Below are 23,185 nucleotides of genomic sequence, written 5' to 3'. Positions count from 1 at the left end.
CTTTGAGTGGGGTCTTCATCATTCTCCTCAGCTATAAAGTCATACTAGCCCAATTATCAATTTTAAAAGAGAAAGTAACCCACTTTAATAGAGAAATGTGCTATTTCGGTGAACATAACAGAGTATTTGGTCTCCTGGTGGGAGTAAGTTACCAGCTTAATTTTAGATTAAGTTTGCACAGACATTGAGTATTTCCATAAGGAACCTCATGCTGTTCCCAGGCCCCTTGAGATTCAATACACCAGACCCTTCTTGCTTGCATCCTTAAGTTCTTTATTTATGTCAATAAAAAGGATTTCACCATCCTACAGAGTTATGGACACTTCTGTTCCAAAGCTTAATGTATTACAATCAGTTCAGTTTTCCTATAATCATAAAGTAAAAGCCTTGCCACCTTCTTGGCATGGTTCACAAAACAGGAGAAGGCAAAGTTCACATCTGTTCTGAGCCTCTGCGTATTTACATTCCTGGACCTGATACAGTTGAATTAATTCAATTCACATTTACTAGTTGATAAATGTGTGATGACAATGGCCTTTGAAGATACTCATGTCTTTATCCCTGGAGCCTGGAACCGTGCTACATGCCCAAAGGGTGTTAAGGCTGCAGGTGGAACAGGTTGCTAATCAGGGACCTCGAATCACAGGAGATCTTAGGCCAGGCAGGAGGAGGAAGAAAAGTCAGAAGGGACCTGGGACTAGACCCACACTTGCTGCCTGAGAAGATGGCAGTAATGGGAAAAACAAACAAAACAAAACCAAAATCAAAAACAAAAACCCAAGTGGATTCTAGAAGCATGGAGCTGCTGAATCTTGATCATGCCCTTTCCAGGCTCCAGAAAGATCACAGCTTTGCCAGACCAGCTTTGATCTCAGCACAGTGAGCCCCACACCTCTCTAGAGTTGAGAAGAAAACAGTCTGTTGTTCTCAGACATGGTTTCCAAAGGACAGTAATCCAGGGTCACATAGCTGGCTTCAGCTGTGATGAGGCTCCACTGCCATGGTGTCTCACTGAAATGGGAGAGGCGTGGGTACAAAGGAAGCAAACCATTCTAAATTAAAACCTTGCTTCGCCAGTGGCAACGCCATTTTTGTTTTTTAATTTAAATGAAGAAAAAAGCTAAAATCAGTATTTTAACAAGCTCTCCAGATAATAAAAGTATGAAAAGCACTACATCACATTTATTAGAAATTATTTTAAAAGGTAGATAACTCTATGATGTTTCTTTCTCATTTTCTAGAGCAGCGGTTCTCAATCTTCCTAATGCTGCAACAGACCCTTTAGTACAGTTCCTCATGTTGTGAAGACCCCATCCGTAAAATTATTTCATCATTACTTCATAACTATAACTTTGCTAGTCATGAATTGTAATGTAAATACCTGATACGCAGAGTATCTGATAAACGAACCCTATAAAAGGATCGATCGTTAGATCCCCAAAGGCATGGTGACCCAGAGGTTGAGAGCCATTATTCTAAAGCAAACATCTGAGCATACCAAGAACACTAGTCTGTGGTGTCTTAAAAGGCTCAAAGAACAAAACACGTTCCTACAGCTCCAACAGGAAGGTCCTGTAACAACTCCACCAGTCTGGGACTGCAAAGGATTCTCCTCCTTTGAAAGGTCCCATGAGTTGAATGATTATAAATATTAAATCTGCTATCTCTGAAAAGTCACTAGAATTCCTTGACTAGTACTCATGGAGTCACGGGGAACAAAACAATTTCACTCATGTAATATATTTTCTCTAATTTAATACAAAGAGAGTAATGATCCAAATATCACAACACACTTTAAAAAGTTTTTAAGCACTAGTAAGTATTAAGTGAAAATAAACGTACAATAGGCTAACAATGACCGTAGTAGTATCCCTACCAAGTCACTGTTGATGACGTCAGCAGTAACAAGGTTTGAATGGCAGGTAGAGAAAACACAAAGGGAAACACGGACATTTTAAAACTACATTTTACGTAGTGTTTACTTCTCCACTAACTCCCGTGTGTACCAAAAGATGCACTCAGAAAGACCGTAAAGGATTTGTGTTAGGGGAACCCTGCCAGTTATCCAGCACTGCAAATCACTCCCACCTGTTCACAAAATTAAAATAACCAGCGAGCATGGAAAACGTCCAGTGGAAGAAGAACATTAGCACAGACCACTAATTAGCCAGAGGAAGGAAATCCACAAAGATGCCTACAGGAATAAGAAGAGCAGCACAGTCAAGACGGATACGCAACAGTGAAGATAATTTGCTCTTGTTAAATCAATGCACCTCACTCAGGCAACAACTCTACACTGTGAGAGATGTAGGTGACAATTCCATTGTCCTGTTTGTCAGTTCTCATCCAGGAATCGGTTGCCAGGCAGCCTGGGAAGTGAAAACACTGTGTCTACGCTGACATTACAAGAGATGTTTCACAACTATAGAAAAGTCAGATCATTACGACAGACGTGTTTTATTTCTGTAAAGTACACAGTTTAAGAAAACTTCACCAGAGGGAGCACTTTGGAAAGATATGGTCAGAGTATATGGTGTAGACAAAACAGGCACCTCCATTGTAATTTGATTAATAAATAAAAGCCCATTAAGAAACAAAGAAGATAAGCAGCACCTGAAGCCTTGACATCGGAACTAAATGCTTGTACCCAATGGTCTAGCCAGTTAAGTGTTACTAAGAGCTGCAAAGGAGGAGCTGCTGTTGACTTAACATTTTAGTTTTAGCAGAGACAAGCGCTTGTCTGCCTTGCCGTCCTGTCGGGGATCCCGATCTTCAAGTATCCTATACTTTGGAGAGCAGACCAGACTCAGGGGCACTCGCCTTAATTAGGTTCTGAATTTCCTTGAATTTCGGGTGGTCTTTGTCAGCCACCAGCTGTAGCAGAACGGCCTCACTGGTGGTCACAATGATCCCAGTTCGAGCAAGACGCTAGAAAACAGAAACAAGACGTGAGCTTGAAAATGGAGGTGATTTACAAACAGCAGAACCACTGGACAATAACTAGGGTCGTCATCTATAACAATGGTGCTCTGCCATAGCAATAAATCCAGTGATGGAGGAAGGTTTCAAAACCAGATGTATCATGAATCCATCATGGGTATTTCTTCGTATTAGTAATGGGTTAGACATCAGTAAAGGGAGCCAGCGCCAAGATTTTTAGGTACTAGATTACCAGGCTAATGATGTAAACATGAGCAAGGAGAGAGGACACTGGTAGAAGTCATATCCCCACCTGTGCCAGCAATTTCTGTCAACTTGATACTCAAGCTGGGGGCTTCTGGGAAGAGGAAAACTTAATTAAGAAAGTGTCTCCATCCGACTGGTCTCTAGGCAAGTCTCTGAGGCATTTTCTTGATTAATGGTTGATGTTGGAAGGCCACTGCACCGTGGGTGCCACCTGAATCAGGTGGCCCTAAGTTATGTTAAAGACAAACTATGTAAGCCAGTAAACAATGTTCCTCAGTGGCCTCTGCTCCAGTTTCTGCCTCTGGGCTCCTGACTTGAGTTCTTGCTAGTGATAACTGTGGAGTTAAGATGAAATCAACCCTTTCCTCCCCATTTTGCTCTGGTCGTGGTGTTTATCACAGCAACAGAAACCGAGTTAGGATCCAGCACTCCACATGTGCACACTTCTCAGGATCCACAGGATCCAGCACTCCACATGTGCACACTTCTCAGGGCTAGAACACTTCACCTCTGTTCACTCTCTCAAATGCGGACATCTTTTGGCTTTCAGCTTTGATAATCTCTTGTGGTTTTGTTTTTTTTTTGTTGTTGTTGTTGTTGTTTTGTTTTCTTATTTCTAACACCAAGAACGAAAAAGGGACTGCATCTCCATTTACCCCGTGCAGTGTAATCCAAACAGGAGTTATTTGGTACCTATTTATTTAAAAAATAATCTCTACTATGGATATAATTATAGCTATCCAGACTATTTTATTACTACTTTGCTATCCAACTACGTAAAATAGAAGTTTAATTACATTAATAAAATAAGGGCTCTTGAATTCTTCTTTTCTGACTAAAAACAGCACCTAAGGACTTGACATAATTAAGGTTTAGGAATGATTGTCAAAAGTGAAGGGCCATAAGAGAGGTTTGAGAATCTGCCCCAGGGAATAATAGAACCACCACCTCTTCTGTGATATGAACTTTTTAGAATGATTAAACAAGGTTATAAAATCAATAACTATGTAAAGTTGCCCACCAGAACTGTTCCTGACAGGATGACTTTTCCAGCAGAACCATAGGAACTCAAGGAGGCGAAGGAGGGGATAGGAAGGGATGGGGATAATTCCATGGCAGAGGTCCACTCTCTGTAGTAATCAGTAGTCAGACACTGGGGGTAAAGGGCAAATGCTATCACAGAAGCATCTGCTGTGGGAACCTTAGAAGAGGGCCTGGCCTTTTCTAGTGTTGTACAGACCATAATCTTGTCTGTCTACCCTAGTGATCTTTGGTGGTGCAGGAAGCTGGTCACACTGAGGTAGACAGTGCTCCTTACAGACTGAGGGTTTAAAAATAACTAAGCAAAGAACCCACATGAGAAGCAAGGTGTGGTACAGAAAATGCAAAGTTTTTAGAACAGGATCCTGGGTGTGTGCACAGAGCTTGCCCTCCCCAACCTGGGAGGAGCCTAAGCAGACAGTAGCAACAGCTTCTGGTGTCCTGCCTAGGCTTTCTCTCCAGAGCTAAAACTGGCCATTAGGCTATGGAGGATCCCTCCTTACGCTTGCACAGGCAGTCCAACTGGGACAATGATAAAGGCTTCTTCATGTACACACGTAAAACTGTCTAGGTCAGGAATGGAGTATCCAGCCTACTTCATATTCAAGCAAACCTCCAAACTACAGGGGTATCTAGTTCAAGAGAGGATTTACTCCATTCATTCTGCAGTTCTTCTGTGATCTGACAAAATCAGGTAAGTGTATGGTGGTACAGAAATCTATCATGCGATTATGAACATTATTTACTCCAAGGTGACACTCCCCAACAGATGATGAGTATATACGAAGAAACACCCAGTAAATAAAGTCCAGGCCACAGGCCTTATGCTTACTAATTATTTATCTTGCAAGGGAAATGAATGTAACAGGCAATATGGATAAGGATTGTCTGGAGTAGTTCTGCTCTGAGGAAATAAAGAGGAAGAGGCGCTGGCCATGTTGCTGTTAACTTTCAGTTCACAGAATAAAAAAGCATTTCCCCCAAAACTGTAGAGACAAACTGCGTGTCCTCTATAGCAAGAGACAATGAAGGGGAGCAGCCAACAAACTGTCAGGTACTGCGCACATCACCTGACCTCACCTGCAGGATTTTTTTGTCCCTTTGTAGAAGTCTCAGAGTCACAGAATCAACAGAGCAGGGCTCATGACAGAGACTGAAGCAGCAACCAGAGCCTGCCAGGGTCTGCACTAGGCCCTCTGCCTACATGCCGTGGTCGTTTAGCTCAGGGCTTTTGTTGGACTCCTAATAGTGGGAGTGGGAGTGTCTCTGATTCTTTTGCCTTCTGTAGGACCCTTTTCTTCCTGCTAGGCTGTCTCAACCAGCCTCGACATGAGGGCGTGGGCCTACTCTTACTCATTACGCTGCATTCAGCTGATATCCCTGGGAAGCCAGCTCTTTTCTGAAAGGAAATAGGAAGAGCAGTGGGTCTGGGGGAGTGGGGGGAGGGCCTGGGAGGAATAGAGGGTGGGGAAACACTGGTCAGAATGTAATGTATGAGAGAAGAATAAAGACATAAATAAAATGCACATGAATGTAGGAGGAAAGTCCTGGAAATATCTTCACAGCAAACAAGGCTTTGTTTAGTTTGCAAGGCTCTGAAATACTTCAAAGTCTGAGCGAGCATTACCATGACAATACAGTTTCCCCTGTGCAGGTAGCTGAAGACAGCTGCCGGCTGAGAGATGGGCTTGACAGCAGCTGCAAAACCTCAGCTTAATGAGAAAGCCTGAAAAGTGGGTCCTAATGAACTCACGCCTGAAGGAGAGCTTACAGATCTTTGCTGCCAGGAGAAGCAGCACCATTTACTAAAAGCCAGAAAAACCAGTATTTCCCATCTGCATGGGGACAGTTTAACAAACTAAACTTCTACCTATCGGACAACGGTTTCAGGCTCCTCACCCCTAGGCTCTGGGGTCTCTGAGGAGGAAGGATGGAAAGGCTGGAAGAGTGGGAAGTAGTGGACGGCATCGAGGACGCAGTATTTTCTAGGAACACAGGGCAAATGCACAAGTGAGCTAACAGTGATTTTAATACCACACACGAGACCTGCGTAAGCCCTGGGCAGATAAAATCCCAGCATACAGAGGGGAAGGTGAACACACAATTCCACAACTGGCTGAGGAGCCACTGGCATTTGATAGTTACCAGGAGAAAGGTGAGTTTGAGATCACACTGCAGGGCTGAACCCAAGACCAGCTGAGCCACACAAACTGAGCTTGACAGGGAAAGGACTTAACAAAAAAAAAAGTAATCTCAAACTTGGATGGGAAGAGATTCGAAAATGGAAAGAGTGGCAAGTGGGGGGACGCTGGAGAGAATTGAATATGCTCCAAAAACATTGCACGAAATGCTCAAATAAGTATAAATACTGCAATAAATAAACAGCAAACTTTTATCCGTAATAACAACAGGGATTTCACTCTCTAGGGGAAAACCAAGAAGGGAGGCTGACCAGTTGTTGCTACCTACGGTCTGTTCCCCGAGGCCTTTCCTCTTCTGTCCATTCCTTTTGCATGCTTGATGGCACTCTGGGCTACAGAGCTGACGTAGTTCCAACAGAGAACAATGCATAAGTCAGTCTGTACCCAGAGTACTGCATGATCTCGCAACAACAACAAACCCTTCGGCATTTATTTAAAATTGCTTTTCGAGTTTGTATTTTACTTATTAGTGTGTGTGTGTGTGTGTGTGTGTGTGTGTGTGTGTGCATGAACATGTCCACACATTGTTCGGTGTGCATGGAGAGGTCAGTGGGTAACATTCAAGATTTCTCCCCTTTCACTGTGGGATTTGGGAATTGAACTCAGGTCATCAGGTTTCTTCGCCAAGCTCTTTTACCATCTGAGTCATCTTGTTAGCCCTGCATTTATCAATCTTAATAAAAAAAAAATAAGTAGTTTGAAATTAGATCCATATATACATTCAAACTTATTGGTGAATTAGAATTAAGTATGAGAGGGAGACACACACACCTTCCGGAGTGAACACCTCCCCAGGATTAAGTGCTAGCCTCAACAGTCCTGGAACAGAAGGGGCTTAGTTCAGATGGTGATTAGGCAGCACTGATAAAGAACAGCTGATCCAGTGTCCGCCAGGAAGCAGTCACTTACAAAAGGCTGCTCAGGCTTAGATCCATTCTGCCAGAATCTGGGGCTAGATGTTGCTTGAGTTGACCTGCCTGAATTGTTTCTACTTTGCGATTCTATAAAATTCAGTCCCGGCTACTTGAACGCTACAGTAAAGTGATCATAAAACTATCACGGAATTTTTGGCATCTCTAGAAATTTAATCCCAAGGAAAAACTGTAGAATAGCAAGGTGGGTACCTGAAAGGCCAGTTAGTGCACAGTTGTTCTCTGAAAAGTAATGGCCTTGATATGCCAAGACCAAGCTATTTGTCTAAAAGGCAAATTATTAGAGACTGCTAAATATCCAAGTCTTGTAATTACTCAGAAAACTCGATGAAGAACTCATTTTTAAAATAGAGCAAGTACCTCAAGAGCAAACATCCTGTCCATCATGCTTCTTGAGGAGGTGGCATCAGCAACGATGTGAACCTCAATGCCTCGGCCAACCAGCTCCAGGGCAGTTTGCTGGATACACACGTGCGTCTAGCAGGAAAGCAAAGTTATCACATGTAAGAACGCAGGAAACTGTCGGTGCTTTATATGAGTTCAAAAAGGATGCAAGAGGTCACTGTAATATTTAACAGCACTGTTTAGGCTCTCTTGAGCTAGGCTAACACACGTGAGCATTTCTCCAGACCAGGAGCTGGCTTTATCAATGTTTCTCAAGGTCACACTGAATGTACTCGCAGAATTCTGTGCAGCTTCCAATGACTCTCAGCTAAGCCCTAGGAGTGGCCTTGAGAAAGCTCACTATTCTCACTCCTCTGCAGGGCATTTGCATTTATGTCTACATTCATATCAAGTACATAAGAGGATGAGCTGCAGGACTGAGAAAGTACTGAGGAAACTCAGTCATGCAGAAGTAAAGACAGGCGAAAGCAAATAATTTACAAGGCAGGCCAAAGCCCATAAAAACATTTTGTAAATATACATTAGGGCAGAACAGAAAGGACTGAAAATCAAATGGCCCTTTCCCCATTTAGTTTAGGCTCCAGTAGGCCAGGTAGTTTTGAGCATAAATCAGCATTATCTAGCTTTGGCTTATTCATGTGAAAATAAGGATTTACTCAGTATCTATTACCATTACTGTACAAACCCTGTCTTCGCAGGCATTGACTTGTAGCCTTGCCTTAGAGGAAACAAAGCAAAATCTCCCTCTAACGGTAACTACGTCACATAATCAGTGAGAGTTATGTTTTGTTATGTTTTCGGTAGTGCCACCATGCCCAGTGCCGACTGTCCTCAAATGACTAGAAAGCTCCGGTGAACAACCAGCTACTATCTCAGGCAGATAGTCCCAAAGCACTCCACTGCTGCTCAGAAAGTATTTCACTTGAGCATGAGAGCTAAGTATGATGAGCAAAAAAAAAAAAAAAATGTGCAAAAGCCACCGCATTTGTACTACGTATTTGCACACACACGCTTCCTCTCTAATTTCATGGCTGAACTGCAAATATAAAAAAATACTTAATGGGCATCTAACTTAAGATTACATTTTTTTTCTGCTTTGAAAATCTATTATGATAAAACCTTATTATCAAAATATAACCATGCTAAGTTTGTGCTATTTTATTGCACTTTGTTAACAATTATGTTCATAAATTTTAAAATTTCAGTACAACAGTTGTTTAAAAAGATAGAGATAATCTGAGTATGGAGGCACCATTCTGCAATTTCTGCACGCAGGAGGCAGACGCAGGAGGATTGCTATAACTTCAATGCCAGCCTAGGTTACATTATGAGTTCCATGCTACTTAGCAAGGTCCTATCTCAAAAAAATAAATAAAATAAAAAGTAATAAATCAACTGAAATTGGCACTAGGAGCCCATGAGTATTTTTTTTTTTCTTCATAAGAGCAGGCTTACTAACCTACTTGGTGAACTATATAAGCTTGGAAATGGGGTGAGGTGGGGTGCAGCACAAAAGGTGCCCCCAGTGAAGCCCACTAACACAAAAATGAAATAATTAATGCCTTTAGAAAAAACGCAGGCGGTTCTCAGGACAGCTGAGGATCACTGGCCCAGACTCAAATGCTGCCTCCTCACTGGCTGGCTGACCATCGCCAAGGCACCGACATGGCAATACTTTTGTTTCTCGCCTGTGATCCTGGCAGACCAAGGGTACACAGTTCACAGGGTTGTGCAAGTTCAAGGTGGGAACAGCCACAAGGCATTCAAATCAGGACCATGAAAGTGAAGCATGTGTAACAAGTGGTGGCCACTTCCCCTCAGGGCCACTCACCTACTAACGCCCTGTAAACAAGACCTTACATCCCCAATGATGGAGGAGAGTTATCTGTCTATGTTTCTTTCATTGGTTAATTAATAAAGAAAACTGCCTTGGCCCTTTAAGAGACAGAAAATTAGGTAGGTGGAGTAGACAGAACAGAATTGTGGGAACAAGGAAGTAGAGTGGGGGAGACGCTTCAGGCAGTCTCCAGAGGAGGCTCCATGCTGCTCCTCTCCGAGATGGACACAGGTTAAGATCTCTCCTGGTAAGCCACACCTCGTGGTGCTACCCAGATTACTAAATATGGGTTAAAGGAAGATGTGAGAATTAACCAATAAGAGGCTGAAACTATGGGCCAGGCAGTGTTTTAAAAGAATACAGTTTCCGTGTAATTATTTTGGGTAAAGCTAGCCGGGTGGCGGGACACAGCCCGCCGCTTCACACTACAAAACCCAAGACGGTGCTTACTTCTACTCCAAACAGTACAACACTTCGGACGCCAGGAATCTCGGCTAAGGCCGCTTCCACTTCCGGTAACACCATAGAAAACTTGGTCTTGGGAAGAACCAGTTTGACACCTGTTAAGTCGATTTCTTGCACGGTGCTGCCAAGGCCTTTGGGGTACTGTTCTGTTATGATAACCGGAATTCCTAATATCCGAGCTCCTTGTAACTGAAAGAAACGTACCAAACAAAACTGTAAAAAAAAAATGTGTTGAGTAGTGGTATCAATGCATATTGTGCCTCAGCAGATTGGAACAGACAGACAGACAGACAGACAGATAAACAAACATACCAGTCTCTGTCCCACACTAATAATGTCTCCAAAATACTTGATGGCTGGTCGGAATCTTTCCTGCATGTCACAGCAGAAAAACACAGTGCTGGGAGGCGTGAGGTTTCCAAGGGTCGTAAGCTGAGGAAAGAAGACAAGGATGTTCTCGGGTTTGTATTACAATGACATTTAAGGCCAGAGGAGGTCAGTGCGAGAAGAAAATGTTCCTATGGTCTCTCTCAAAAAGCAAACTTAACACAACCAATACCACAAGAAAGCATCGAAGCCAGGCGGCTGGTGGCCCAAGCCTTTAATCCCAGCACTAGGGAGGCAGAGACAGGCAGATCTCTGTGAGTTCAACGAGTGGGAACATTAATGAATTAGGAAGGAAACCGGGAATCATATTTTCAAGATTCAGATCTGCTGCAGGGAACCCACTCCAACAGTCAGGGTCCGTGAGGAGCTGCTAACTGTAAAACTCACACTGAACACAGGAATTCAACTTCACTAGAGACTTGGAAGCCCAAGGTGCTTTACTTTCCACTTTGCAAGACAAAGAAAGTGTTTGGTCCAGAAGAAACGGATGTCAGTACTCTTAGTCACCCACTAACACCCCCTCTAATTACCCTAAATTACCCATAGATAACAATTATTAATAATTTCCTGGAGAGGCCTATGTACCAATTGCATGGCTGTAGCTTTGGCAGCAGCTCAGCTCCAGACCTGACCATCCCTGCATACAGCCGACTCAAGAGGAGACAAGTCCTCCGTGGATTATTGGGGCCTCGGAAGCAAATGTCTTATGCCCAGTGCCGAGGCCATGCTAACTGCTCTGTGATTGCTTTTGCCTGTGCTCTGGCAGGAGACTCTAGGACTTTCATCTCCCACTGCAGCTGAGGCTACGGCGTGCACACTCAGCCACCATGGGCGATCTAGAACCACCTGTCAGTCATCACTATGGAGAGACCCCAACTTTACCAATAAAGCATTATTAGTAAAGTAAGTGCTCACGTGCTTTGGCTGTTTCCTCTCTCTTTTCAAATTATACCTCTTACCTGTTTATTTGTTTATGTATATTTATCTAGTATATGTGTGTCTGTGTACATGCAAGCTCTAGGATTTACACTGGGAAGCCGGGCAGCAAGTCCAGAGACTCTTCTTACTCCTGCATCATGGCCTCCGGGGTTAGGACCTCAGGTCATCAAGCTTGGTGACAGAGCCTTAATCAGCTGAGCCCGAGTGCCTGCCTAATGCCTGTAGTTTAGCCATTTCCAAAGCAGGAAACATGACCTACACACAGAGGCCAGGAAGACCAACTTTAGTGTATTCAGGATATTATTTTTAAAAGCAAAAACTACAAATGACTTACACGTTTTTATCCCAGTAAACTGTGCTCAACATCTATCTCCTTCATAAATTTGAACAGGAAGTATCACAGCACCACTGTGATTAAGGTATATGCTAGGAAACAATTTACTTATAAAAGTGGCCTCTTTGAAATTATGGCAATACAACTTAACCAAACTCGCCGTTCCACAAGCCAGCAAGTTTGCCCAGGAAACCTCTGGCAAGTACATAAGCTTGCTGAGAGTCAAGCCCTGACATGCTCACAGTTCATACACACTCAACTATCCACACATACAGTCACACAGGCTCCCCACCCCAGCTCTTCCATACCAACTCAGTCTACATACTCTAACACGGTAGGTCCCGTAGGAGTCTGGCAGTCTATATTCTAAATTCACAGAAAGTAAGGGAGTTACAGACAATTAGCAATATGGTGCTGGAGGCAGACAAATTAACAGTGGCAGGAACTGACAGAGGAGATGGCAAAAAAAAAAAAAAGATCCAAAATACAAGAAAAGCAAGCCAAACTTAGTTCCACTGGCGTCTGGCGAGGTAGTAACACATTGTTCTAAATTAGGAAAATGTCATTCCAGTATTCATTTAGAATGTCAAAAAAAGGGAGGGGGAGAATATGTCAAATAATACACTATTTTAGAGGAGCCACAAGAGAAAAATGGTCAAAATATTAAGCTATTTTGTTAAATTACTTGTCGAGATACTAAGTTATATTTGAATAAATCCTTACCTAGTCAGAAATCTGAACGTATGGTCTGAGGTCAGAAGGAAAAGCAGCCCTAAAGTCATCCTCACCCCACAGAACCCTGTTCTGTAAACAAAGAAAGATGCTGCAGTGAGTGGTGACATGCTTGACTGTAAAGATGGGTTTTCTGATTGTGCGAGCCACAAATATTTCCCTGGACCCTTGAATGTGGCTGCCCTTGGCAAAAAGCCTGCCCTACGTAGAGTGTGACAAACCAATGAGCTAGGCGAGCCTTCTGCACTCCATAATATCACACCAACACACTATTGTACTTAATGGGAGAATGGACTTCATGGGTCCTCAGGGTCCCACAATCTCAGTTTACCCCTAAGAAAAACACTATGCACGTGAAGACTGAGGACACCCCACCCAAACACCTGACTAGTGCTTTTCAACACTGTCAAGGCCATTCATAACAATCATAATCAAAGAAAGTATCATAGCTCGGAGGACACAAGGTTAGTAAGCATGTGGATCTAACTGTATCCTGACCTGGACTGTGGATAAGATCATCCTGAAATACAAACCAGAGGAAAGACAAGAAGAAAAAGCTACTAAAAACTAGTGTGGAGGGGCTGTAGAGATGGCTCACCGGTTGCTCAAAAGCATTCACATTCTGTTCTTCCAGAGGACCCAGGCTTAGTTCCCAGCATGCTCTGGGCAGCTCACAACTGCCTGTAACTCAAGATGCAGGTTGCTGCCCTCTTCTGAGCTACACGCGCACCTGCACTCACGTGCACACACCCACTGTTTAGCGGTTATTCCTGGTTGTCAACATGACCGTATCTGGAGGAACTACAATCCGGAAATGGAGGGCACACCTGTGATCTGATCTTGAGTCTAGAAGACACAGCCTCTGACCCAGATCTTGAGGTGGGATGACATATGCCTTTAATCCAGACCCTGAGGTAAGAAGATTCACCTTTAATGTAGGCCACACTTTGCTGGATGTCGATATAAAGGCAATGGAAGAAGAAAGGTTTTCTTCTTTTTGACCTGCTTGCCCTCGCCTTGCCAGCGTATCCATCCCTTCACTGGCATTGGAACCTACTTCTTCGTGATTCCAGCAGATACTGCAGACCAGCTGAGACACCCAGCCATGTGGGGCTGAGCAACATTAGATTCCTGGACTTTCTATTCACAGCCAGCCACTGTTGGGCTGCAGCCTGTAAGTCATTCCAATAAATTCACATATATAGAGAGATTCATTCCATACGTTCTGCAACTCTAGAGAACCCTGACTAATACACTCACACAGATACACATATGTACTAAAAAATTAAAATAATAAAAAACAATTTAAAAAATCCATTGGGCAGCTAAGTTCATAGTAAGTCATCAAGCTAGTCCATTGGTTGTGACAAACGAACCACCAAAAAGTACAATATTAACAACAGAGGAATTGGTGGGACAGAGGAATACAGAAAGTATGTACTTTCTAAGCAACTGCAGCATAACTCTAAAACAAAACACTTCCAAAATGCAAGTCTTCTTTAAAATACAAATATTGGCTTCCCTGGGCCATGGTAGTTGGAGATAAGGTTTGTTTGTGGAAATAACCTCAGATCCACCAAGTCACAAAAGGAACATAAATCTAAATGGCAGGTACCTAAAAGTATTGCCAATAGCCCAAAATATACGTTTTCCACCTGGAAGATGACCAGCGTTGCCGTGATGAAAGCCGATCTGACCGAGCATCTTCACAAGCAGCAATGGAGCACTGGAGATCAGTGCGGATTCAAAAAGCAAATCACCTACAAATACATGCCTAGACATATTTAAATATAAAAGTTTGATTATCTTAACCAATAGCTTCCTGAAACAAGAGTCTGAGAGGTAGAATTTAAGTGGAAAACTCATTGTCCACTTCCTTTAGACCTGCCATAGTGTGGCATGGACCTTAGATTTCAGACTGAGTAGAACAGGAGAACACGTACAGACTTGCCACAGAGAAGTCTGATATTACCTTGGCCATGCCATGTGCTCTGACCATTTTACAAAATGGTCACGGGCCACTCAGCAACACACACACACACATACATACATACACACACACACACACACACACACACACACACACACACACACACACACACATGCTCGCTGATATATACCAGTTCCTGAAATGGAAGTAAGATACAGTGTTGAACAGTGTTTCCCCACCCCCTGCAAAGTCATTCTTGAAATTCCTAACCCAGCACAGGAGAGAAGGACCTTCCAGGGAGCTAGAGTCACTGCAGATAACTAACTTGATCTGAGATAAAGTCATCCCACCCGTTGAAGTAAGGTGTGTAAGTAACTGCCAAGGACTGTATGCAAAGGAGATGCTTCTACAGAGAGATGGACAGACACTAGCAAGACTGCCTTGGCCAAGAAAGCAGGGACTGGAGTGATGTTATCTCTAAGCAGTGATATTCCACAAACAGGAGGTGGAGAAGGTCGTTCTTCTTCTCAGCCCCTCAGAAGGAAGCATTCCCGCCCACACCCTTGGGCTGTAGCCCCTAGAAACCTGAGAATGTCTGTGTTGTTTTTCTGTGTTATTTCAGTCCCTCAAGCTAGCAGTGCCTAAGATAGTCCCTGTGCCACCGTGTTTAGGGATGGGAAGTGTGGTGAGACAGGTGATTTGCCTTCTAACATCGGCAACCTATGACAGTCACAAGATAAACATGATCTACTTGAGTAAAAGTCTGACGGAGATCGAGGGATCAGCACTGAAGTCCTGTTTCCAATCCAACTGCATAGCTTCGGTAAGGCTCTGACCCAGTATCTACTCATTTAAGACAGAGGTTTCCCCACCCCCCACACACGCAGCCTTCAGACACAGCCCAGGCCAGAATCTGAGTCCAAATCTCTGTTTCACTATGTTTAGTTATATAATTATAGGTAAACCATTAACATCTTCCAATATAATGTCCTTATCTTTAACACAGTTAAGAAAAACAGTATTTTTCTTCTGCTGTGGTGATATTCTGCAAAACAAACATTTGAGTCAGCACAGGCTGGGATAGGAAGCTCTCTAATGAGATTAAAGATGATTTATCATCAAGATCGCTCTAGAAAAATCACTGTACTAATTTAGTGTGCAGAATTAGGAAACTCATTCATAAAAGTGTATTTCCAGACACCACCAAAAGGCTCATCATCGGATGATTTATTTCTGGCAAAACAGATTCTGAGTCTTTTCATTTAGATGGCAAGGGAATATTTCACTGTAGCTTTTAGAACATACATACCTACTCTGGGCACTGATGTCCCTGGTATAATATTACACCTGCAACTTATAATAAAGTCTGAGCTCTCTGACTCCCCAAGGAAGGCCAGCTGTGCTTACCCACTGAGAGCCGAGACCTGAGGGATCTCCTGAGACTGTGCCTCAAAGGGATGAAAGCCGTAGCTGGGCCAATGCAAGAGCACACTGACATTTAAATCTACATTAAGATTCCCCTTGACTAACTAAACGTAAGAAAGAAAAAGGAAAAACCAATCAAATGCAGGTCACATGCAGCTCCCACTCTCCAAGGCAGTTTATTTATAGGTGTCAGCTAATTTACTCACAAAGAACAAAGGGATACGATGTTTGGGTATTACTTGGCAATACCGCAAGTTTTTAAGCCCCCCCATATACCTCGATAATCATATCCCATAACGCCCTCTATCAAACCAATAGTCTGGAGATAACACCCTAAAGTTAGGACCCAGGCACCTCTTCTCAGTGTCCCCTTAAGCACACTGCCCCCCAGATATACCCTGCCAGTTTCCCCACTGGGTCTGAGAGTGAGGTTATCCCTGTGTTTTTCCTGTGACGCCCCAACAAGCTAAAGCAAAGGTCCTAGAATCAGCATCTATACCTTCCACCAGCGAGCCACCAGCAGGCCATATTTTGTTCCTTCTTCTTTGTATTTCTGCCTTTCCTCCTTGACTGTCTCTTCTGGTAAGATGTCTAAGCCCCACCCTCAAAATAAAAATCTTACTAGAACATGAAAGCCGGACCCAGATCCTCTCCTAGTTAACCACCCTAGGAACATGTCAGAATAACCTGCCCAGAGCAGCTCCTATCTCCTGCTCTCAAGAGCTGCCAAAACCTTCCCTCCTGTCTGGCCTGTATCTTCCTGACAGCATCCATTTCTTCCCGTCGTCCTCTGCTTGGGCTCTTCCTGCCCTGGACAAAGTGTGAGAGCGTGAGATGATGCCTGGCTTTGTGTGCGTCTCCAGTATTCCACATCTGCATCATGCAGATTTGGAAAGTGAGTCATCAGAAAAGACCTAAACTTCTACTCCACCATCCCTTCATTCACATCCCCTCTCCAAAGTCTCTAAATCCATCAGACTCCAGACACACAAACCATGAAGGAAACATGAGCTGTGTCTTCAGCTACCTGCGCTGTCAAGCAGACATTTAGTCACTGACAGGGTATTTTTAAAAAGGAGTCCCTAAAAAGTTATCACACTCTAGTGCTGGCAATAGAGATCTTCAAGATCAGCTCCCAAAGAACTGCTGCCAACCACTGGGGCAATGTGGCGCATCCACCTACTATTGCACAAGGTCATTGCCCACACAGAGAACAGCACACGGAACTAGCAGTCCCTGCCTCTGAGTCAATGGGAATGGGGCCTACCACTCCCATCGCTCCCACCTCCCCAGAAGCCACCTTGAGTGTGCCCAAGAGACAGGTGTTCATTGGAAAAGAACAGGGAGCAGTATCAAGAGAAATAAACAAACAGAAGCTCAAGCCTGACTTGCTTTCCAGACGGCTCCACATTCTCACCCAGCACGAAAAGAGCCACACTGTGGCAGATATCCAGACATTCAGTGGAGACTTCCTGACGCTTTGCTAGCTCGGCCATTGTAACCATGTCACCCAGGGAAATTGGCTAACCTACCCACCTCTCAATGCTCTGCTCTTCAGAGAAATAAACGTCATTACTACTCCAACAACAACTGAACCCAGGCTTGCATCCACCATGATGCGCACTCAAAGACGTCACTTCAGTGTGGAATGACCTCTTCTGCACGTAAAACACCCATGTCAGTAAGGTAATACAGGTATATACCAGAAAAACAGAGTAGCAATGAGAGAAGTTATCTTTTCGGAAAATACATCCATGTACATAAATACACGTGTGTGTATAATATGTCATATCCTATGTAAAATATTATTTCATAGAATCTACAACTATGCTGGGAAAAGCACATGACTGAAGGAAAGTATGATAATTACTCAAGTGAGAATATCCAAGTATTTGTAAGTACTTCAAAACATAGACATATACATATGATAAGGGAAAGAATTCTTGGGTTATTTAGTGAGGAAAAAGATACTATTTGTTAGTAGATAGAAAAGAATACTGCTACTGCTAGAATGATTGTTTTAAACATCATTACGAAAAATCAATTATATATAAAATATTTCAAAAGCCAGAGTGACCTGAATTATACATTGTCTTTTCAGCATGAATGTCTCTGTCTGTCCTCTCTCTCTCTCTGTCTCTGTCTTTCTCTCTGTCTGTCTCTGTCTCTCTCTCTCTCTCTCTCACACACACACACACACACACACACACTCAATTTTAGATCCCTTAATCTAAGAGTTGCATCATGTCTTGAAATTTTCATAATATAACAATTCCTACTGTAGCACACAGAACAAAAACAAACTTAAACAGTGGAAGCCTGTCTCGAAAAAACAAAACAAAACAACAACAAAAAGCCTAGTTTTTTAGTACAGCAGTATGGAGCCCCTCACTCTCCCAGGAAAAAACAGAAAATGGTTGACAAAGAAGTCTGTATCTTCAATATAGGTCCAGACCCACTGGGTATTTTATTCTGGCCTTATAATGGATTTGTCAAAGATGCATCCAACATATTGAATGTTTGGCATGGGTAATGTAAACGGACGGACGTTTGGAAGGCTGCAGAGAGCTGTCATCTAGAACTCTTAAAGAGATACAAAAAATGGAGAATCTTAACCACTGAAGAATGCAGCTCTCCATCAGCAGCAGGGCAGGCCACTCCACCCACTCCAGTGCTCTGGCAGTTAGCCCATGAACTCTGTCCTCCGAGCATATGAACTTTAATCAAGCTAAGTACTCCCTTTGGATCCATAGATGTGGGGGAAGGGGCAGCACCATCCAGTCCGTCTCTGACTACAGATAATAAACGAAAATTAGGGATATGCTTCTCAAAATGGCACTTGGATATGAAAATTCATTCTAACCTCAAAGGCCACACATCTCAGTTCGCCTTCCAGAGAAAGGACTTAATAATTCTACACGTAGATTTAAAAAAAAAAAAAAAAAAAAACACTATGGTTGGTGTGGGTCCTAAGTCACACCTACCTCGCCAGAGAATTCCTCGGATCTTAGGACAAGAGACTGCTCTGCATTACACGGCTTTTAGCAATATAAAAATTAATAAACTCTAAATCTTAGGTATAACTTCTTACTTCTTCAGTCTAGGGCTCACAGGCTAACGTTAGGAGGGCTATTTAAGAGGCGACTGCGGTTCCCTGCCTATGGAGACACCCCGACTGTCACCAAAATGAAAGGAAAGGAGGAGCGCCGGCAAAGTTTGCATGTCTGCAACTGGTTACCACAACTCCCGGAACCAGCCCCGAAGCTAACACGCCCCGCGATCTACATCACCCGTGAACACGGGAGCAGCGGCGGCTGCACGGCTACCCAGGAGGCTGCGGCACCAAACCGTGGGGCGCTGGGGACCACACACGTGGGGGCGTGAGCGGCCCGCGGAGACCCGGCAGGGCTGGCGGACGGGGGCGGGACCCACCTGGATCTGCAGCGGCACCAGGCGCAGCTTGCAGCGCTCGCTCACCGCGAAGCCCTTGGGCAGGTCCACGTACTGACCCCACTCCTCGGCGAAGAGCTGCACCACGAATTTGCGGTGCATGTCGAGCTGGTCGCCATAGAGGCTCAGGAACTTCTGGATGAGCACGTCGTAGCCGGCGCCGTGCGGCACCGACGCGGGCCGCGCGAACACCGAGAAGCAGAAGAGCACCGGCACCCCGCCGCCCCCCGACGGCGCCCCCGCGCCCACACCGCCGCCGGCCAGCGCGGCCACCGAGGGCTCCGCCGCCGCCATGTTCCCCCGCGCGTGCGCGCCGCCTCCGCGCGCCAGGCCGAGGGGCGGGCCCTGGACGCCGGAGACCCGCCCGCGCCGCCCCGGGGCTGCTCCTGCAGCCGCTGCCACCGTCACCTGTGGCGCGCAGTGCGAGGGGACAGCAGCCGGGTACGGCCCGGTGCAACCGGGAGAGCAGTGGCAGGCCTCCGCGGAGGACCAGACCAGGCTGCAAATTACCGTCTTCTGACCTGCGGTCGAGATCGGGTTATCTGGTGCTAGTGTTCGGAGAATGGGAACAGAAGGGCAGAATCGGAACTTACTGAAAGGGAAGGTTTTCCTGTTTAAGGAGGTGCAAATCATCACCTTCACAATAGACACTACAAGATGCCGCAATTCACAAGCTTTGGAGCTCCTTGACCTCAGATCCTAGGCATGAAGTGCTGCTGGATAAAAGCCTATAATTAGATTTGAGATAGTAATCCTTATACAATAATGAGTTTGCTTTGTTTAGACAAGATTTGTCGGCTGCAACTGTTGAGTTGGAACTGATGTTTGTTCAGGAAGCAAGTGTATTTATAAAAATGCATAAAGTGTATTTATAAAATGTATAAGGTATCTTTTGTTTGTTTTTTTCATTTCTTCTGTTTTTTTATCCCCCTAAGGAAATCAATTTTCGTATGCATTGTTCCGAGTCTAGCTTTTGGCAGCTTGATGTAGTGATTCAGTCTCCGTAGCAATAGCGTATCAAATAACATAAATAACACCATATTTGCTGGGCACAGTCACATTCAGGGAGGTGCAGCAATGGGAAGCAAGCAACCTCACCTTGCTGTAGTAGAAAAAGAACATGAATGCCCATTTCAGTGGTAAATTATTCTCAATAATCTTATCTTTAGAGTAGTAATTAAATCTACTTAAATAAATGGTTTTGGAGGGAGCCAATGAATAGGAACCCCTAAATGGACATTCAAGTGACGCATAGCATACAATTAATTATCCTAACTGACAAAACCATTATTATGGAAATGCTCACATTGATCTCAGATAGACTCTCGGGAACACAGCTGATTAAAAATTAAACACTTTATCAGAATTTAAATTCTGAGCCATTCAAGAAATTAGATTATGCAGCATTGATTAAAATGTTAATATACTTCCAAAACAACCCCCTCAGTGAATTAATACATGAACTGTTTGATTCTTGCTTTTTCTATTAATCAGCAACACTTGAGACCCTGATTACTCTTTTCTTTGCAATCATAATCTTAGTCTCTTACATACCATAGTTTTCATATTTCCCCCTCCAACTATGTTCCTCTTATTGCTTAAAATGCTAACCCAGTGGTTCTCAACCTTCCTAATACTGCAGCCCTTTAATGCAGTTCCTCATGCTATAGTGACCCCCCCAACCACAAGATTATTTTCATTATTACTTCATAACTCATTCTGCTACCGTTATGAATCATAATTTAAATATCTGTTATGTGACCCCAAGGGAGTCAAGACCCACCACTTTAAAATGGTATCACACAGGCCCCTGTCTTGAATTCCAGCTCACGGGAAAGTATCTGTTGAACATCTTGGGTTGGGATTGGAATAGATAATCTCACACGGAACATGATGGGCAGAAAGAACTCTTGATTTTACTTCCTCTTAAACATTTGCCTTCCCCTGTTATAGCTAAATAAATAGCAATTTATTTTATTCAGAGTATAATTATAGGTTGTTGTTTAGCATTGTCTTGTTTCTCTCCCCTAACCTCTTCAGTGAGACCTGATGCTCCAAATCCCAAGACTGCATCCCTACCAGTGCTACTGGCCGAGACCAAACCACCATCATCTTTTTCTGACACAAGTGGTGATGATCTTTGGCTTGTGTGGCTCCATTTCTGTCAGTTACTACATTTCCTCTGCTTGCACACACTATGGATGAAAACCCTCTCGTACACAGATGTGGACCTGCAGAAATGCAGATGATGAAATTAAGAGAGCAGAACTTTAAGAAGTTATAAGCAAATTTAGGAAATTGGAGGAGAGGTTGATCACGAGGAAAGTGATAGCAACAAAGGAAGAGCAAGAATGAGTTAAAAAAAAATAAGATAACAAAAACCCTGTCTGAATGAAATGCCCCTGGATAGTCTGGACATAAGTCTGGTGTAGGCTGCAGAAAGAGGATCACCCCCATAGCAAAAGATTAGTAGAAATTATCCAAAGTGACAAGCAGAGGGTAAAGTGTATAAAGGCATTTTAGGTCACTTATGAGGAAACGTGAAATCCTTTACCATCTGTCACTGGAGCTCACAAGACTGCAGCAGAGAGAATGACAAATAGTGTTTTCTAGTAAGTGTTCCGCATGCCACTTTTCCTGCAGTGGGGTCTCGGGGGAAGATGATGACCGCAGCCAATGTCCGTGGAACAGCCAGCAGCCCCCAGCACTGTTCACACTTTTATCAACAGGGACCTGGGATTATATTAGCAGGAATGAATGCAGTGGCAGCTGTACCAAGCACTGAAAAATATGGAGCAAGTAATCATAAGAATAAAGGAATGGAGTGACAATATCAACGCTTGACTGGTGCATTAGGAAAAAAAGAAAATGGGTAATTAGAAGTGGAGTCTAAGAGTCAGAGGCCTTTGTCGACAGCATTAAGAGTCTTAAGTCCCTACTGTGGGAAGACAAGAAACTGAGAATGACGGCCAGAACTCAGCAATTCAGCTAGTAGCAGAGCTTCAAAGAGTAAATACTTCTTACTATAAGTGGGCTTATTTTTGCCTGTATTGGGGATCTAACCTAAGGTTTTACACTTTAGGTAAGAATTGTACTACTGAGCTGCATCCCAGCTCCACCTCCTCCCCACTTTGCTTTCTGTTTTATTATTCTGTGTGATTAGCATACAAGTTGTCAGATTTCACTGGGACATTTTCATCTCTGTGTATCATTGCACGTAGTTTTTATTCACCCCTATACACACACACACACACACACACTGTGTCTTCTTTCTCCATCCTTGCTGGTCTCCCTTCTTCCAAACAGTCCTGCCTTCTTCTTTCACGTCTCACCTATTTCATTCACCTTTCTTGTTCTCCCCATCCTTTAGATTCTAAAGTTCAGACCCTCCCCCATAGTCCCCTTTCTCTTTCCGTTGCCACATATGTATGTATATGTGCACACAGATGTTTATATAAATTAATTCTAGATTTCACATATAAGAGAAAACACTTAATAATTGTCTTCCTGAGCCTGTTTATTTCTCTGAACATAGTGATCTGAAGTTTCATATGTTTTCCTACAGGTGTCAGAACTTCATTTTTTTTTATAACTGAATATATTCTCAATGTGTGGTGTGGAGTGTGAGTATGTGTGTGTGTACATGTATGTGTGCGTGCACACACACTCTCCCCACATTTTATGTATGCCTGTAAGATATTAGCTCATCTCTTGAGTTAAAACGTCTTGGTTGCCTATAATAGCTTGGCTATGATGAATATTGTAGCAATAGATGTGGATGTGCAACTATCTCTGTGGTATGCTGATTTTAATCTCTTCAGTATTTAACCAAGAGTGCTATTGCTAGATCATTACATCTATGGCAAGTCTAAGCATGAATCACAATCCAGTACCACTAGTTTTGAAACTGGAACATGACAA

At 43.6% G+C, this 23,185-nt stretch overlaps 1 protein-coding gene across 1 annotated transcript; it reads right to left on the bottom strand.

Moving 5' to 3' along the window:
• Positions 1-252: 252 nt before the first annotated feature.
• Isoc1 (isochorismatase domain containing 1) lies at positions 253-19,558 on the bottom strand. Its single transcript, XM_038331035.1, has 5 exons — positions 19,247-19,558; positions 10,380-10,499; positions 10,053-10,256; positions 7,721-7,837; positions 253-2,928 (listed from the first exon to the last, which is right to left on the bottom strand). Exons 1-5 carry the CDS (start codon positions 19,556-19,558, stop codon positions 2,782-2,784), a joined length of 900 nt encoding a protein of 299 aa, XP_038186963.1. The 3' UTR covers positions 253-2,781.
• Positions 19,559-23,185: the final 3,627 nt, after the last annotated feature.

The sequence above is a fragment of the Arvicola amphibius genome, chromosome 5 (genome assembly GCF_903992535.2).
Source record: "Arvicola amphibius chromosome 5, mArvAmp1.2, whole genome shotgun sequence".
Classification (NCBI taxonomy): domain Eukaryota; kingdom Metazoa; phylum Chordata; class Mammalia; order Rodentia; family Cricetidae; genus Arvicola; species Arvicola amphibius.
Note: the sequence above shows the minus strand (reverse complement) of the source record. Positions and strands in the feature narration are given on the sequence as shown.

Bases quoted from the DNA above. Each gene is read 5' to 3' on its own strand.
- Isoc1 (XM_038331035.1), bottom strand. From the start codon at position 19,558: ATGGCGGCGGCGGAGCCCTCGGTGGCCGCGCTGGCCGGCGGCGGTGTG. The intron at 10,257-10,379 runs GTATGTTTGTTT...CGTTTCTTTCAG, and splicing joins TTAGTGTGGGACAGAGACTG to TTACAAGGAGCTCGGATATT. The intron at 2,929-7,720 runs GTACTTGCTCTA...TCTGTTTTCTAG, and splicing joins ACAGGATGTTTGCTCTTGAG to CGTCTTGCTCGAACTGGGAT.